Genomic DNA, 17,817 nt, shown 5'->3' on the forward strand with positions numbered 1-17,817 from the left:
GTCGCCACAGGTAAAAAATTTTTTAGTATTATCAGTGGAATCAGAGATGGCACTATCTTTATGATCCTTGATATTATCAAAATTATTAAAAAAAAAAAACAACGCTTTAATCCTGTTATTCATAGTTGAGAACAAGAAATCCAATAGGTATTCATTTTTTCGAAAAATATTAATTAATGAAATGATATTTATCTCATGAAATTTAGGATGGGAGAGGAATAAGACTCTGTCCAACTGTCCAATTACAACGCCCTTTTTGTGTTCTAAAGGATTTGAAAAAAATTTGAATATTTGCCAGAATTAGTAGGCTTTTTATAATTGTCAAAAACCGTCTACTTTTTCTTATTATAAATTGAAATATATGACTTTCGCTAAAAACATCTAATGTCATGGTTGTATGCTCCTTATTGCTTATATTTTGTATTTTTAAGCCACTTTTAAAAGTTTAAAGATAATTATTTATTCTTCTAGAACGGGCCTGTCCAATTTGAGTTCCGGAGCCAAAACGAAAAGCTATCGACGCAAAAATATCGATGAGGGTAGGACTGTGGGGATTGTAAAGTGTTGATATGCGTCTGAGCGACGCTTATCAATACTTTACAGTCCTTGAAATCTTATCCATTTTGAATTTTTTTACATCGATGATTTTACATTTTGACTTCGGAATTCAAATTGGACAGATCCACAGACCTGTCCTAAAAAAGAAAAAACGGATTAAAACTACGAGAGCCAGACTTTAAACTGATAGATTGTCTTCATCATTGATGTACATATGTGATTACATGGAATTTGTATTCCACTAAATGTCTATAAATAAATTAAGAAGTTTTATTTAATTTTTTCAAGAAGTCTACATGTTTACATTTGTTTATCGCGTTTACATACACTCTAAAAAATACCGATGGTGTGGATTTAACATCTCAAGTAAAACACAGAAGAAAGTTACAATAATATCATAAGGACACCATCGTGACTTTATGTAATTGGTCCAACAATATTGGACCAATATAGGGGATTTAATTTTTACCCAATATTGACGAAATTTTTTATTAAAAAAATTGTATCCCTAATATTGACCGAATATTGTTGAACCAATATTTGCCCAATACTGGGGATATAATTTTTTTTATAAACAAATGGAGATCGAGTTTATAGATTATCATCATCTTCTAGTTAAGTTAACAAATATCTATGTATAATATCACTTATAAGCATCAAATGACATTATGATGACTTCCTGTGATATCATTATGATTTAGTTATGACTCTGTGGTCTGTCTAGAACCATACGGCGTCTATACAGGGTGTCCCAAAATTCGAGACTCAAAATATTGTACTATAGCAAAATAATTTTCGAAAAATTAAGTAAAAAATTGTTTATAAATTTTTATTTTAATCAATAACTTCGGAAATATAAGGATTTAAATGTGATCAATTACAGATACGATTAAATAATCACCTTTGAGTATTAATGAACGCTCATTAGCATTCATCACTAATACTACTGCGCGCAACTCATAGACAGGTGGCTATCTAAATATAGTCTGTAATTAGTTATATTGAAATCCATATTAAAAATTACTGCTTAAAATAAAAATTTACAATAAACTTTTTATTTAATTTTTTGAGAATTTTTTGCTATAGTATTTTGAGTCACGAAATTTGAGACATCTTGCTAATATTAACACCAACATGAAGTGGATTTAACAGGGACACTAAATCCATGTCATGATATTAAAATAGATACTAGGGCCGATATTGATAGTTGGTTCTTATTTCAAGACTGTCTTAAGTAATGTCTTAAAACGCTAATGCGGTCCTCTGATTGGTTCATGACACCTCAAGGCTTAAGACGGTCTTAAATATAAGATCTGACTATCGAGTTAGGAGTTATAAATACCATGTTAGTGTTAATATTAACACTGACACGATGAGAATTATATAGACACTGGGGCACCTTATGATGTTAAATTTATATCGATATTTTTTACAGTGTACTATTTATATGCCGAAACTGGGTCAACAATTGGTAATGTGCTCAGGATAAAAAAAGGTAACTGACGATTCCCTATTGAAAAATGGAATATTCGTTCAATGTCCTGTTTCCATCTTTTCCTCCTTTCGCGGCGACTGGGAAAGTACGTAAAGAGCATTTTGTCAAAGTTTTCTCAGTGCATTCTTTACCTTGGCAAGAAAGTTGCACCTCGTATTTGTACGACGGCGTTCGTGCGCGAAAGTAACGACCATTCGTTCTTTATGGATTTAAGAGAATACGTAACGGTGTGATTGTTAGTTTGGAAATTAATAGTTTTAACTTGATAATTCTTATTGGTAATTAAAACACACGTTCAACTTTAAGCTACGACGAAAATCGTTTAAGAAATATCTATTGTATATAGACTGGAAATTCCATTCCATTCCAGTCTCCCTACATTCAGCGCGATGTATGTGTATAAAAATATGCGAAATACTCTGCAATTTCCGCAACTCGAACGCCAGTTCGTCTTTCAATCGCTATCTACCTGTCTTCTTTTTATTGCTTCCCGGATGTGCTGGTTTCTACTTTCCGTATGTTTGGCTGAAATTCGTCGGTTTGTCAACGATGCCTGAGTCTACAGAAAACAAGTCGCATCCACGTTTGCGCATCTACGATGTTTACAGCGGTGCTTTGATCAAATTACGAGGCTCGCACTTTCAAGCTAGCGAATGGCTGCAGCGCAAATTGAATTTTTGCCTATTAGAAAATAGTTGATGAAAACATCAATATCATGATGCATTCGAGCACATAAAAAGAAAGAAATGCTATGATAGTTTACGATAATAGCAAAATATTACTGAAATAACATCTCGTTGCATTTCAACCGTTGCAGTTGTATCAACAAATAGATGGAAAAAATAATTTTACTAAAATTTCTAAAAATATAGCTAGATACAAATCTAAAAAGAATTAAGCTATCAAAATGATTATATAAAGTAAATATACCGGTCAGTGGACAGTTATAATGGATGTGATCCAATTATATTGGATGAGACAAAAATTTTTAATATTAAGCTTTTAATGATACGCATGCCTCTAAATAAATTCGTTGTTCATAACAATTTAATAAGACGAATTTATTTAAAATCATACACATTATTAAAAACTTAATATTAAAAATTTTTGTAATTTCGTCCGATAATTGGATTATGCCCACTAACTAATACATTTATCTTAGCTCAAGCTGCGATTACTAGAATATTAAAACTTTTTGCAACATACGTTCATTATTGCGTTCTCTTGGTATAGTTATTAAAACACAATTATTAATGCATACCGGGACGTCAACGATCACGCGAATCTGCTATAAATTTATATTAGTATTCACAGAGCGATGTCAGTAAACTCGATCCATCCACCAATGAATACGTCACCAATCAGTACATTACTTCGCATCCACTCTTCACATCGTATAACATGTTTAAATCTGTATTCGCGGTTCCATGTATACATGGGCGCGGGTAATGCGGTGTATTACCGATCCACGACGGCGTTCGTGTTTGCTTTGAATAATTACTCCGGGATCGTCGTGTCGGCGGATACGTATGCGTCCCGCGTTACCCGAGAAACGGATATTCGCCACGCTCTCAAGTAAACGCGATACACGTGGCGCGTGTGAGAGCACAACCGCACACTCATACCGTGGACAGGCGCACGTACGTGCACTCGTATATACGCATACAGAATACGTAAGCGTCTGCGTACCCCATGTCTGTCGATGGTTCATTGTCTAAGTCATCAATTTACGAGGTTCATGGGAGGATTTAACGAGGTAATAGGACTCGCCGGTGCTATTAACATTTTAATTGCAGCATTAACGACTCCCTTCCCACCTTTCGTAACATTTAATCGGTATGTTCGCAACCGATTATTTTCGTAATGTTTGATCGTTAATGTCGTGGATTCGATATGATTTTTAAATATTGAACTTGTCACGTCGCTTTTTAAATAATTTTTATAAAATCCATTCGGCGCAGTCATGCCGTGTTCAATCGAAAATTACAACATTTCATGCGATGTTACTGCATATATATATATATATATGTGTGTGTATGTATGTATATATATTGTATATCTTGGTTTGCTCTTTGTAAATGTTTACGTGGTGCATCCTATTCCCGATAACGCAATCGCTATCTCGCGCAATTTTCACCCGGAGCATAACTTCAGTGATGCACGGATATGCAAACGCGTCAACGTGTGAATATTCAGAGCCACGTATCAGTGGAGCGCAAAGGTGCGAAAGCGCGGCCACGTGCTCATTGCCGTTTGTTAACGAGTTACTTCGTGCGTACGGCCATTCATCACCTGGCATTAATTACATCGTATCATTAACACCGCCATCGTCCGTGATGAATCTCAGAGCTCACGTCAACGCAGAATTTGAATGCGCGCGAGATTCGGGTCGTCGTTATGCGAGAGTCATCGGTGGCCCTCTCTTTATCCATTTCTCTCTCTCTCTCTCTCTCGATATTAAAATATGGACGCCAACGTTTTGTGAAAACGTTGCAGTTCACTTCATTAACGCGAAAAGCAACCTGATAAAATCGAGATCTCATTTAAGGATCTTATTAAAGAGTAACCGAAATAACTTCAGCGAACACCTGCACTCGATAAGACCCGTATCGAACAAGAAATAATCTCTTTAACGATTATTAAGTACATTTAACATGTAGTTGAATTAAATAATTATCGAATCGAACCATGTGTAACAAAATTCTTTTTTAAAACCGTCTTCTCTGCAATCATTAGATAAATCAAATTTAACATTATCAAAAAACCTATAGATTATGCGGCTATCCCGAGCTGCGTTTTTCTTTTCACGCCGTGCTCAGCATTGAGTGTAGCAGTGGAAAAAGCCGATACACGTCAGCCGCGTTTGCGCTCAATTAATCTTTGGTGGCCGGTAGCGACGGTAGCGACGGATGCTCGTTTCGAAGGTAACTCTCTTGGTATCCATTACATCTAAGATCAACGAAGGAAAAGATAATGAGACCGCCATGGTCGGCTGGTCGGGCGTTAGACGCCAGAACGATGGATGAGACGGCTATGAAAGCCAATAAAATCGCACCCGGCGGTCGGCGCCGTTATAAATCGGCAAGTAGACCGATTAATTGGGTTCACCCGATCGTGCAGCCCCGTTCGATGAACGCGCGCCCCGCGTTTGTTTCTATGCACGACCACACGCGCGCGTACATGCTTTCTGTCTCTGGTTCATCCCGGGTTTGGTCGGCTCGGGAACGTTCGACCAATTTACAGTAATTCGATCGGCGCCGACGGTGACTGACTAAAACTCCAAATTTGCGGTCTCAGTGAGAAAACGTACGATAGTAGGCAGTGTTGTTATATACCTACTGGATACGGGACCCGTTAGCGTAGCTATAGAAACACAATGTGAATACGCATGTTTCTCGTTGAAGAATTGTGTTGCGCATGGTGTTTGCAATACAATATTGTGAAAAATACATCTATAACGTAATAAGAATTAGTTTCATTGCCTAAAGAATATTAATTAATCCAATTATTATGGAGAGTTATAAAAGGCTTGTGTGTGGGAAAATCGTCAAAATATAAAGATCTTAAGAGATATACGTATATGAAGAATAATACAAAGATCTTGAAATAAATAGATGTTTAAAAATTTAATATATGTATATATCTTTTTTTTTTAAATTATATATATAATTAAAGATATAATATAAAGATACGAAGAACCATATCCTTTTCGCAAGGGTAATTTTGTCCCTCCCCCGTACTTTTCAGTGCCTATATCAGACGTTAGTGCAGTAGCCGGTTTCAAAGCTAAGATACCCTGCGACATCGATCCGCCGATTAAAGATGGGACGGTCATCATGGTATTTTGGTACAAAGATGAAAAGGATGGCGAACCGATATACAGCGTGGATGCTCGAGGGAGGCAGATAGCTCAGGCGAGGCTTTGGTCGGATCCGTATGTGTTCGGTGAAAGGGCAGTTATGAAGACGGACGTAAAGCCCGCCGAGCTGGAGATAGATCCTTTGGAGTCCACAGACGGAGGTGTATACAGATGCAGAGTGGATTTTAAGAATAGTCCCACGAAGAATCAGAAGATTAATCTTACGGTCATAGGTGAGTTCTAATGGAAACTGGGAATTTCTATTTCTACATATTGTACGTGTGTATATATATCGCTATAAGTAATATCGCTATCACAATTATTATTCTAAAAACGTTTCTGTCTAAGATATTGATAATTTCAAATTTAGTTCTATAAAGCAATTTTAGATTTTATTAAATCTTATTAATACTCTCTCTCAACAGAGCAATTTATTTAGAGTAACATGATATTTATAAACATTATTAAACTTCAATAAATATATATCAAACAAGGCTATGAGAGTACGGCGTGGTGCGCAAATAATTAGTTAAAAATCAATCTAGATTCTAAGATTTTCATTGCCATTCTATGTCAGATACGTTGACATTGCTACGGCTGTGCCATCGGATGCGGTGGATGAGATTTTGGATGTTTTTAATTCATTCCATAATAAATTGCAATTTTCTATTGAGATTGGAGATAAATCTTTAAATTTTTTAGATGTTAACATCATTATTAATAATGAGTATCTTGAATTTGATTGGTTTCATAAACCAATCTTTTCGGGGAGATACTTGAATTTTTTGTCTTCACATCCGTTGTCACAAAAGAGAGGGGTGGTTTTTGGAATGATAGACTGGGTTTTTTTCTTATCGCATCCGAGATTCCATCAGAAAAATATTCTTTTTGTGATTGATACGTTACTAAATAATGATTATCCGTTAAATTTTATTTTCAAGACAATTAATTTATATCTAAAATCACTCTTTTATAATCAAACGAAGAAACAGAACGATGTGAATTCTAATGACACAATGGACGAAATTAAACCGTGGATTACTTTGCCTTACATTCCGTTAATTTCTGACAAATTTATGAATATTGTTAATGATCTGAACATCAGATTATCTTTTTATAGTCTTAATAAATTGAATAGATCTATTAAGGTTCACAAAGATATAATTCCGATTAACTCAAAAAGAGACGTTGTGTATCAGATTGCGTGTAATGATTGCGATGCTACCTATGTCGGTCAAATAGGTAGAAAATTACAAACTAGGATTTTTGAACATAAAAACCATATCAATAGAAACACGATCACACAATCGGTTATTACAGGACATAGATTGGAGTATAATCATGAATTTGATTGGTCGAATGTTAGAATTTTGCATACAGAGAGATTTTTGAGCAAACGTCTGACTTCCGAAATGATTTACATTAAGTTACAAAAAAAATAGCTTGAATTTGCAATCTGATACTGATTACTTAAATAATGCGTATTTGGATATTATTAACAATCTTTGAGTTACCAATGTATTACATTTTTCATTTTGATGTTGTTTTCAATATTATATCGAGTTTATTACATGTAATTTAGGCTTTAGTTTTCTCCTTCCTATTTGTTGATACAATACGGTGACATGTACATCATGTATGCTATTTCTTAACAATTCTGACTTTCATAACGCGATAACATCTTCGTGATTTAATTCCACATTTACTTTGTTAATAAGATTAATCATTGTTATATATAAGGAATTTTTTCTTGCATTCTTACCTGCAGGTGAGTTTTTTATGTGTATAAAAAAAAGGGTTTTTTTTCTTTGTGATTATTTCTTTTGATTTGAATATTGAACTTATCCAATAAGATTAAATTCATCGTAGAATATGTAATTTTACATTACATCTTTGTCATGGTAACAAATTGATTGGATATAAACTTACATCAGAGCGGGTACTCGATCTGTGGCTGAGTTTGCAAGGAAATCTTTATGTTGGATTGTGTGAAACTTGTATGTATTGCGCTGAGGATGGCCCAAAGTGTTGGCCGAAACGAACGAATTTTGCGAACATAGGTATTTTCTTAAATACATTTATGTAAAATATGATCATTATTGGTTTTTAACTAATTATTTGCGCACCAATTACCGCGCCGTACTCTCATAGCCTTGTTTGATATATATTTATTGAAATTTCGAAAGTTATTAACATATTATTTATTATTAAACTTTTTCCATTTATCGTAGACAAAGATATATATGAAGATTAAAAATAGAACAAAATTTATGACATGGGAAAAACAATTTTGCTGAAGTATCTAGAAATATTTAAAAATATAATATTTAAAATATAATTTATATATTTAAAAATATATAAAATATATACATCTCAAAATAATTTTATTGGGAATCTGACTATTATTGAATTACTAAAATAATTATGAATGATACTTAAATCGATTGCTAAAATGTTAAAATGTCATGCAGCACTGTTCATCATGTTTGAGTTTAATATATGGTTATTTTGATAATTCAATAAAATTATTGTTAAATCTGTGTCTAACTAAATTTTTAGATACTTTAGCAAAATCGTTCTCTCCGGGTAACTTGAAATCTTTATACAAATAGAAAATTCTCTAAATATATATATAATTTAGAATTATATAAAAATAATTTTAAAAAATTAAATTAAAAAATTGAGAATAAGCATTATAATTAACTGAAACATTGATTGTAATACAATAAATACTGTGCATGAATATAAGAGGCAGTATTTATATCTGCTATTCTTCTAAACAAATTTTGATACAAAACATATTTTATACAAACATAATAGAGCACAATTAATTAATAATTTTAAAAAGCAAACAAAATTACATATAATGTAAAAAAAAGATCAATCCTGGAAGCTCTCTCTTATAGGATTAATTTTTCATTATTATTCCAATTATGTATCTGTTATTATGTCGGAATATGACATTTTATGATGCAAAATTGTGGCTTATCGAGTGACATTGGTGGACAGATTGTGTTTCATGGGATTTTAATCAGACGGCGCATATGGGCTGTTATCTCTATTCATTCGTGATTTATTCGTTTTATATTATATCCGTTGATGAGATTTACGCGAGCGGTGCGTAACCGCGGAAAACAGTAGTAAATCGAAGAGATAGTTTGATTCGTTCAAGCTCAACCTTCCGCGGGCAACGGGTATTGGATAGTCATGTGGAAATAAAGCTATGAGACGAAATGAAGTCACGAAGTCGGGAGATGCGGTTGGATCAGTTCCAACAGGAATAAACATTGTGATTTGGATCGTTGTTGATTTGATGCGTTTAAGTTATAAGGTCGTTTTAACAATACAATTTTCAATCAATTAATTCAATATCATAGTACTGACTCAACAGGTGTTAATCTCAGGTCACTGGCGTGTAGAAAAAAAGAATAAAAAATCAGGCCGTTATGTCTTGATTTTCATTTCATGAGTGTTATCCGTTGCAAGTACCATTTCGCGATACGGAAATTTAATATCACTGTCTGGCTACGCAGATTCAAATATTTTAATTCGATTCAATTTCTGACTATCAAGAGCAACACTGAAGAACAATTTCAATTATTATTATTATTATTGTAATGTGGAGACCATGTGTAGGTATATTAATGAAATCGATCTTATTACGAAATGATAACAAAGAAAATCGCGCACATAATTTGATATAACGGACACGTAACGCGTGCCGATGTCATGGAAATAAATTCCTATGATTGGAATTCAATTTGCTGACAGTGCCTCCGAAAAAACCGGTGATATATACTGGCGCTAGCAGGAGTCTGGCTAAAATACTGCAACCGTTTAACGAGGGAAGCGAAATGTCCCTGTTGTGCGAGGTGATCGGAGGTTTACCTCCACCGAGGGTCACGTGGTATTTCGACGACGAAGTCTTGGACGATACGTATACGCAGGAGCACGATGATATAACGATAAATCGACTGGATATTCGGAAAGTCACCAGAGACTTCCTGAGGTCGAGGTTAATTTGCAAGGCAAACAATACTCAACTTATGATGCCCCTGACCTCTGAGGTCATATTGGATGTGAACCGTGAGTGTAATCGAAATATTCGATTCATATTGATTGGATAAAATCTATAGAAATAAATTACGAATTGTAGTAATTTTTAAAATAATTTCTTATTTTATCATTTTTATTATATTAAATTCAATAAAAAAAACTTTGTGGATAAAAAAAGCTTTATATAATAATGTGTTTATTTTTAATTATTTTGTGTTTATTTTAATTAATTTAGTTCTCGTTGCACTAATTGCACCAAAAATTTATTATTAAAATTAATAAACTGACGCAATGCATAATGTAGTAGAGTAGAAAATTAAAATATTATGATGAATATTTTATATCAAACTCATTATCGGATAATTCTTCACCGCAGTGAAGCCGCTCGTGGTCAACATTACGAATAAGCGATTTCATTTGTCGGCATTAAGAACTTACGAGATCGAGTGTGTCAGTTCGGGTTCTAGACCGGAGGCGGTAATCACTTGGTGGAAAGGGACTCATCAAGTCAAACATATGGCTAGAAATGTGAGTATATCTTCTACGAACGGATGATTATCATTTTCGACGTACAGGACTTTGCTTCTACGTCGTTATGGCATGGATTCTGAGTTCTTCGTAGTTCGCAGACAATCCGAACGTTACGAGAAGTGTGCTAAGCTACGTGCCGACTATCGAGGACGAGGGAAAATTTCTGACATGCAGGGCGGAAAATCCCGTGGTGCCTAATAGTGCCTTGGAGGACAAATGGCATTTATTGGTGTATTGTAAGTCATTTTCTTCATGTTCATGATTTGACTTTAAACTCATAGAACTTTTGTTAGTGTGTGTCCAAAATTTGACTTGAAATTAATATTTTAAATCTTGATACGTTTCATGTTTCTTCTTTCTTTTAACAACAATTTTCTAATTGCGATCGCGTATAAGAAATTATAAGAAAATGAGAGATAGTTCTTGCTACCAATGCTTTCAGACGCACCGGTGGTGAGCATTAAGTTGGGTTCCAGTTTGAAGGCGAACGATATAAACGAGGGCGACGACGTCTACTTTGAGTGCGACGTACGAGCTAATCCAAGGTCTTACAAGCTACTTTGGTTCAAAGACGGCAAGGAATTGCACCAGAACGCCACTGCAGGGATTATTCTTCCCGGTGGGCGTTCCTTAGTATTGCAAAGCGTGACGAAAAGCTCCGCCGGGGAATATTCTTGCATGGCAGCCAATGTCGAAGGAAAATCCGTAAGTCGACCAGTACCCCTCGAAGTGATGTGTAAGTACATTTCTTTTCATATTCGAATCGATCCGCGTAACTGATACTGAGAATTCAGCAGAAGTGTTTTTAATTCATCATCTCGAGCTCTTCTGGTATAACGACATCATTATTCTAATTTTATTAATACATTCACTTTCTTATCACAACATTGTCGATATATTGAGTCGGGTGCTAGTAAATCGCGTTTACATAAAAGCGTCAATTATCGACGTTTGCTGTAAGGAATGGAAATTGAAAACCGCCGACGGTTCATGGTTGGTCCTTATTTTTCTCACCGTGACGTTCACGAGCGCGAGAGCGTGCGCCGCGGTAAATTGAATCTACCAGCCGGCACCCTCGTATTTTCAGACGCACCGATCTGCAAGGACGGTTCTTCCACCCAAGTGGTCGGTGCCTTGAAGCACGAAACGATCTCGCTGGTCTGCGGTGTACAGTCGAAACCGCCGCCCACGACCTTCCACTGGACGTTCAACAACTCTGGGGAGTTGATGAGCGTGCCAGCCACGAAGTACGCGCAGGTCAAACCGCTCAGTCTGATCACGAACCACTGGCACGGCTCCAGACTGAATTACACACCGGAGAACGACATGGACTATGGCACGGTCGCCTGCTGGGCGAGAAATCGGATAGGGGTGCAGAGGACGCCCTGTCTCTTTCAGATCATCGTCGCCGGGAAGCCCTACCCCTTGCAGAACTGTACAGCCCTCCAGTCCACTGGACCCTACGCGTACCGAATGGGTAAGCGAGCTAGGAGGGTTCCCGGGAACCCTCGCAACGACCTGCTAACTGCGCCATTACACCAGGCCATCATCGTGGTTGACACCTTATGGTCGATGCCCTTGTTGCGTTCAACAGCTTGTTTCCTTGTTCCCCTTGGAAGACGCGATAACCGTGAAAACGTCCGTGAAATTAGTTCTTTATCGATCATCAATACCTTCGAATTAGGATCGTCTTTCCCCTAATTCGATTAAATAATTTACGAAAAATCATTATTTAAATTTCAGAGTGTTTAATATTTAAAAAAATTTTTTCGGATAAGACGAATAAAAAGTTGAAAAATATTTTATCCATTCCGATTTTTAACTAAATTAAGATTTGTGTATGGATTTCAGCAAACATTGTAGCGTTTAAACATAACTCATTTTAAAAGTCGCCTTTCATATTCGTACAGATTTATGTTCGTGACTGAAGATTTATAGTTATTTAGAATAGTATTTCTCGATCAGCACTGCTAATTACAGTCTCCCGGTATATGTTTATTATGCAAGTCTAAGACTATTATCCAATTAATTCGGTCTGAAACCCCTAATCGACGCTATCGAGTGTGCTTTGCCGCGACGACGCTCACGCCGGGAAGCAATTAGGTCTAGCGAGTCCGAGTGTTTTTCTTCCTCCGGGAGCGGGCTTAACCACCTCGCTATGTGTGCGTCTGTGTGAAACAGGTCACGAAGACTTTAAAGCCACCGACTCGAGGGACGCAGACTGGCTGATCGTCAGGTGCTCCGAGGGATTCGACGGTGGTTTGCCCTTGACTAATTACGAGCTAGAGGTCTACAGCGAGGAGAACGTTTATCATGTCAATACCATCTACCTGAATCACACCGATAGATCCGGCTCATCCGGTCCAGTTTTCGAAGTCCCCGGTTTAGAACCAGGACGGAATTATAGGCTTCACCTTTATGCCGTCAACGCAAAAGGTCGGAGCGACCCCGTTGTTTTGGAACCGGTCACATTGAAAGGAGTAGCAATGTACACCACTGGTGAGTTTTACTATTTTTTTTTAAAGACCTGCTTAAGATTCTAACGATATTATTATTCCGGAGTAACGATCTCGTATCCGCGATCTCGTCTGGACGGTACGTTTATACAGCTAGACCAGCATTACATGTTTCGACATTTACTTAAAGCGATCGAGCTGATTAAACGAATGTTCGCCGCACGATAATACGAATAAACCTTCACCGACAAAATTCACAAGCCCGATGAAGCTGCGCTCGAGATTGCGGAATGTCTCGAGAGAGTTTATTCTTGGAAATACCTTCGCTGTATCTTTCTCATGTGTAATTTCCATTTATTATTATATATTATCGGTCTTAATGTATGTAGATTGTATTACGTCGATAGTGTTTTCCGCCATGATTAGCCCTCCTATCTTGATTACGTAATATCTTAACGTTGGAGGCAAAATAATAACGAGATGAGTTAATAAAGCGCTAACGACCGTAGTGAAAAGAATTTTGAAACGCTGAGCTGGGATTCGTAATTGAATCGAACTGGAGTTACGTAACTTCGGCACATCGTAAATGTTTGTTTTCGAAATTGTATGCGTATTTGGGGATCTTAAAATATTTTTAATGCTACAAAAAAAAACTTGCTTTTTGACGTGTCTCGCATCGTTTATCTATACAGACTTTCCTTTTAACTTTTCAGCTCTATTTTAAATTCTGTTTTATAATTCTATTTACAGTTTTATTTACGATTCTATTTTAAAGTTCTACTATGTATCTTTCCTTGCTCGCTTATTACAGCTTCATAAATTTAAGCTGCTGCACGGTTGTACACATATATATTGACCTTTTCGTTACTATTGCGCGATAGAATAATAGCAAGAGTAATGCATTTTATTCTCTTGATAGTGCTAAAATATTTAATAAACGTTTCACTAGTTCAGTTATCGATCTTGGCGATAGATACTTTCAAATTCTGACATGGATTCAATCTATTTATCGGATTCGGTAGTCGGAATCGAAGACTTGTCGTGACATTTCTGTAATCAAGCACGAGACATGGCGGATTGATCAAATATTAATCTACATCGACGGTAAAGCGTGCGTTAACATTACTAATCTACAACTACCGTCAAAACTTCCTGATATAATTATGCGAATTTCGGTGCTGCTTTTGAGAAAATGCGACCGTACCGCGACGACCCCCTAAGTATTACGCTGTGCCATGCGGACCTTGAATTAAAATCCCATAAAGCCCAAGTCCCTTTCCTCGCCACCGCCTCATTTCAGCTGCATTTATCGTCTTTAATTTCCATCCTCATGGGTTATTCATGCTGGCTCGCGCACGATTCCGCCGTGTGGTAACGCAAACGTGTGGCAACCGTATATATCGGCGTCCCACGTGCGTGTGTACACGCACGCGTGTGCACGCGCACATCCCGCGACCAGCAAAGCTCATCCAGAATCCTCGCTGCGTACCACCACCACTATCGCGTATCGGGAAACGTACCAAAGCCCCTCAAACGTTCTCAGACATTACGCTAGGCCCCCGTCCAAGTAGCTTCCACTACTCCTATTCCCGCTGGGGTGGCAAATACTGCCTCTTAACGATATAGCAATGGAGGAACGCGCGAGGGGTGGGAAAGGAGCTTTCGAGACTCCGGGATGACAGACTCACAATCAGACGATCGCATTCGCGCGTCCGCCTTTCGTTCTCGATCGTGTACGTTCACGAGCGTGTATGCGCGTCACAGTGTATATGCATGTGTGGCTATACATGTACATATATGAACACACATACACGCGCACACACAAAAGAGGAGACCGTTCGTTGGCTAACGAACCAAGGCGTTTTCTGAATTCTAAAGAGCCTGGCCATCTCCGTCCGCGGATCCGATCCTCCACCTTCCTCTTAATCTTTGCTTCCGAAAGCTGCCTGCGTTTCCTTCGTGATCCAATAAGTACACGGAAAAAGCGAATCTCGTTTACTGGACACGTTGGAACGAACAACGCTGTCGGACGCTACTGTTGATGTCGCCATCAGTTCGGATGTCTATCCTGATGAGGACGAATGTTCTTTGCCGGTCAAGAATATACGGATATATGTTAGGAAATCACACGTTTTGCGCGCAACGGTCGGCTATTAATCCTGCAATGAGTGTACTGCAACCGGCAAAATTAGATATCGCGATATTCCAAGTTAATAAATCGTGAATTTGTCATAATAAATAGACATAAAGGAAACGGATAAGTTATAATTAACGCAAGATATTTTCCGCAAGTTATTCGATTAATTTCCTTGCATTCGAGATACTAAGAACAGAGCTAATAGACATTATTATCGGATGTATCTTTTGAAATTTGCACGCTGATTTCCTATCGTGTAAATTTTCGTCTTATATAATGTAAAGAGCTGTAACGAACTGCGCGCGGATAAAACGTTTCTTACGAATAGCCGATACGAAATTTGCCGTTTAATGGAAATCGATTTACTGAAATCCAAAAAGAAAAAGCTAAATCTCGTTCTGTCGTTACGCACTAATCCGATATGGCTGATTGCCGCTTAATTATCGAATTGTACGCGCATTGTCGATAGTCCAAAACTAACTTGACATTTGTATGGATCAATAACGTGTGCGCCCGTATTCATCTCGCAAGTATTAAAACATACTCATTTAGAGAAAAATTTCGAAATATGACAAGGATCAATTTTTCTGTAATAAATTAAATATCGATGTAATATCATCATTGGATAAGCTAATAAAGCACATACTTTTACCCATTGGTACATAAATTTTAAGCGAGCGAGGTTATTGTGCTAAATTGTGCTCTTAATAGTCATTAGAAGGTCCAATCTGTCATGTTAAAAGCTAGGACAAGTGCAGACAAGTTTTTGAAAATTCTGTCCGTTATACATATATCACTTTGAACTGCCGAATGATCAGAAAACATAATAAGTAATTTCAATTTTTTAAACAATTTAGTATTATTATATATTTTATTTAAGATATGAGGTGAGACATGCATGCACAATTGAACTATATATTCCATATTATTTCAAGATTTTATTTGATATTGTACTTATTTTTTCTTTTAATTAGTTATTTATTAGGTTATTTGTATTTAATGAAAGTCTAGAACATAAACATTTTTGTCATTAAAAGTGTAAAATGTATGAAAAAACTTGTATTATATTGATTAAGAGTGAGCTATTTCTTTTTACATAAAATTTACAGATCGATAGCAATAGCATTCTAAATAAGCGATAGAAATTTGATTAACAATCAAATCGATAAAATACTTCTTGCAGCATCATCATGTTAATGTTTATATTTGTTAATTATTATATCGAGCGTATAGAGAGCATGAAATTATTAAATACATATTATAATAATAGCAAAATGTATTTGTTTGAAGCAGATTATTCTGGCTATTTTGGCTACAAATTATATTTCCTTTAACGGCAAATTTGTTTTCCGCGAACAAATTTACTCGCATACACATGCATGTGCAACAAGACCTTTTTTATTTTATTAACAAAACGCAAATTTTGCTGCAATATCGAATAATTGGTTAGTAAAATTGGTCACTCTCACGTCGAATGTGCAGCAGCAGCAGCAGCGACGGTTTGCCACGGCAGCAAAATTCTTTCTTTCCGTGCAGATATCGAACATTTTATCGAGAGGGAGAAATCCAGTTTCTTTCAAATTATTCCAATTCTTTTACGTTTAAATCTTGCTTGGAATCTATTATAGCTTCGCGAGAATTTATCTATTTTATTTATTATTTTTAAAAACAGGTCACGCTATTATACAATCCAGCAATATTATATTTTAAGATCGAAGAGCTCGTTATTTTTAGAAGAATACAACGAATCCTCTCACGCGCGAGTCATGATTTTTTTTTACGCCCGTTTCGCAGGTCGTGGGATCTCGGATGAGACGACCGATTACAGCCTCCTGGTGGCGTGCTTCGCGGGCGGTATAACTGCCATTTGCATTCTGATCGTCGGGATAACGCTGACCCTGTACCGTCGAAACCATCCGACGCAGACGACGAAGGCACGGGCGGCGGAGCCGATGCAGTATGAGAGCAAGGAGGACCGACCGGCAGCGCCGGCGGCGACAAACGAGGCTCACCGGGACGACTTGAAGGAGCAGATAAACGCGGACGACGTGCCGGACGACGATCCGGACGTGATACCGAGCAAGACCGTCGAGAGACGGCCGGACATCTTCGAGCCGGGTTATACGTCGAGCAAGCCGTCCGAGAGAGCCAAGGACTTCAGGTGCCTCGAGGACCTCGATTATCCGTCGCCCTCGTCGGTGCTTCATGCCAAGGACTCCTGGGTCTATCCGAACGGTTACGCGGAGAAGAGCGAGAAGAGCCTGAGCCCAATACGGCCCAGCACCTTGCCGGTGCATCGCACTCACGATATCTACACGAGGAGTCTGCGTGTACAGGAAAGTTGTATATAGACGGAGGTATAACGTCTTTGCACCCGGCTATTCGGGTCAGTACCCTCCGATGCTCGCCAAACCGTCGTACGCGATTATACGGCGCTTGTAAATAGACAATAAATACCGTTAAGGACCCACCTTCCGATCGACACATTGACTCGACATTCCTATTCTTGTTTTTCACCTAGTTATAAGAGGTAGATGCGTTAGCTTCGTTCTAAGAAAAAACGTGATACTTGGGACGCCAGGGCGCGATCATATGCGCGTGTACAGAGACAATAATTTTCCGCCGTAAAAAAAAAAAAGACTTCCTGTCACCTCTGTCTCTCGTCGGAAGCCTTTCCGTAAGAACTATCCGCGAATATTTGAAGGAGCGTAAATGTTTTGTCTAT

General features: G+C 37.3%; 1 protein-coding gene across 1 annotated transcript in view; it reads left to right on the forward strand.

Annotated features, from left to right (window-relative positions):
* LOC108764447 (hemicentin-2) overlaps positions 1–17,817 on the forward strand; it is a 39,114-nt gene extending 21,297 nt beyond the window's left edge. The window contains exons 2-9 of the mRNA XM_018512710.1: positions 5,801–6,145; positions 9,684–9,998; positions 10,345–10,496; positions 10,591–10,735; positions 10,942–11,235; positions 11,587–11,976; positions 12,681–12,998; positions 16,887–17,817. Of these exons, the coding sequence (XP_018368212.1) occupies positions 5,801–6,145; positions 9,684–9,998; positions 10,345–10,496; positions 10,591–10,735; positions 10,942–11,235; positions 11,587–11,976; positions 12,681–12,998; positions 16,887–17,443 (2,516 nt within the window). The 3' untranslated portion in view covers positions 17,444–17,817. The remainder of the gene's footprint in view (positions 1–5,800; positions 6,146–9,683; positions 9,999–10,344; positions 10,497–10,590; positions 10,736–10,941; positions 11,236–11,586; positions 11,977–12,680; positions 12,999–16,886) is intronic.

The sequence above is a fragment of the Trachymyrmex cornetzi genome, unplaced genomic scaffold (genome assembly GCF_001594075.2).
Source record: "Trachymyrmex cornetzi isolate Tcor2-1 unplaced genomic scaffold, Tcor1.1 scaffold422, whole genome shotgun sequence".
NCBI lineage: Eukaryota > Metazoa > Arthropoda > Insecta > Hymenoptera > Formicidae > Trachymyrmex > Trachymyrmex cornetzi.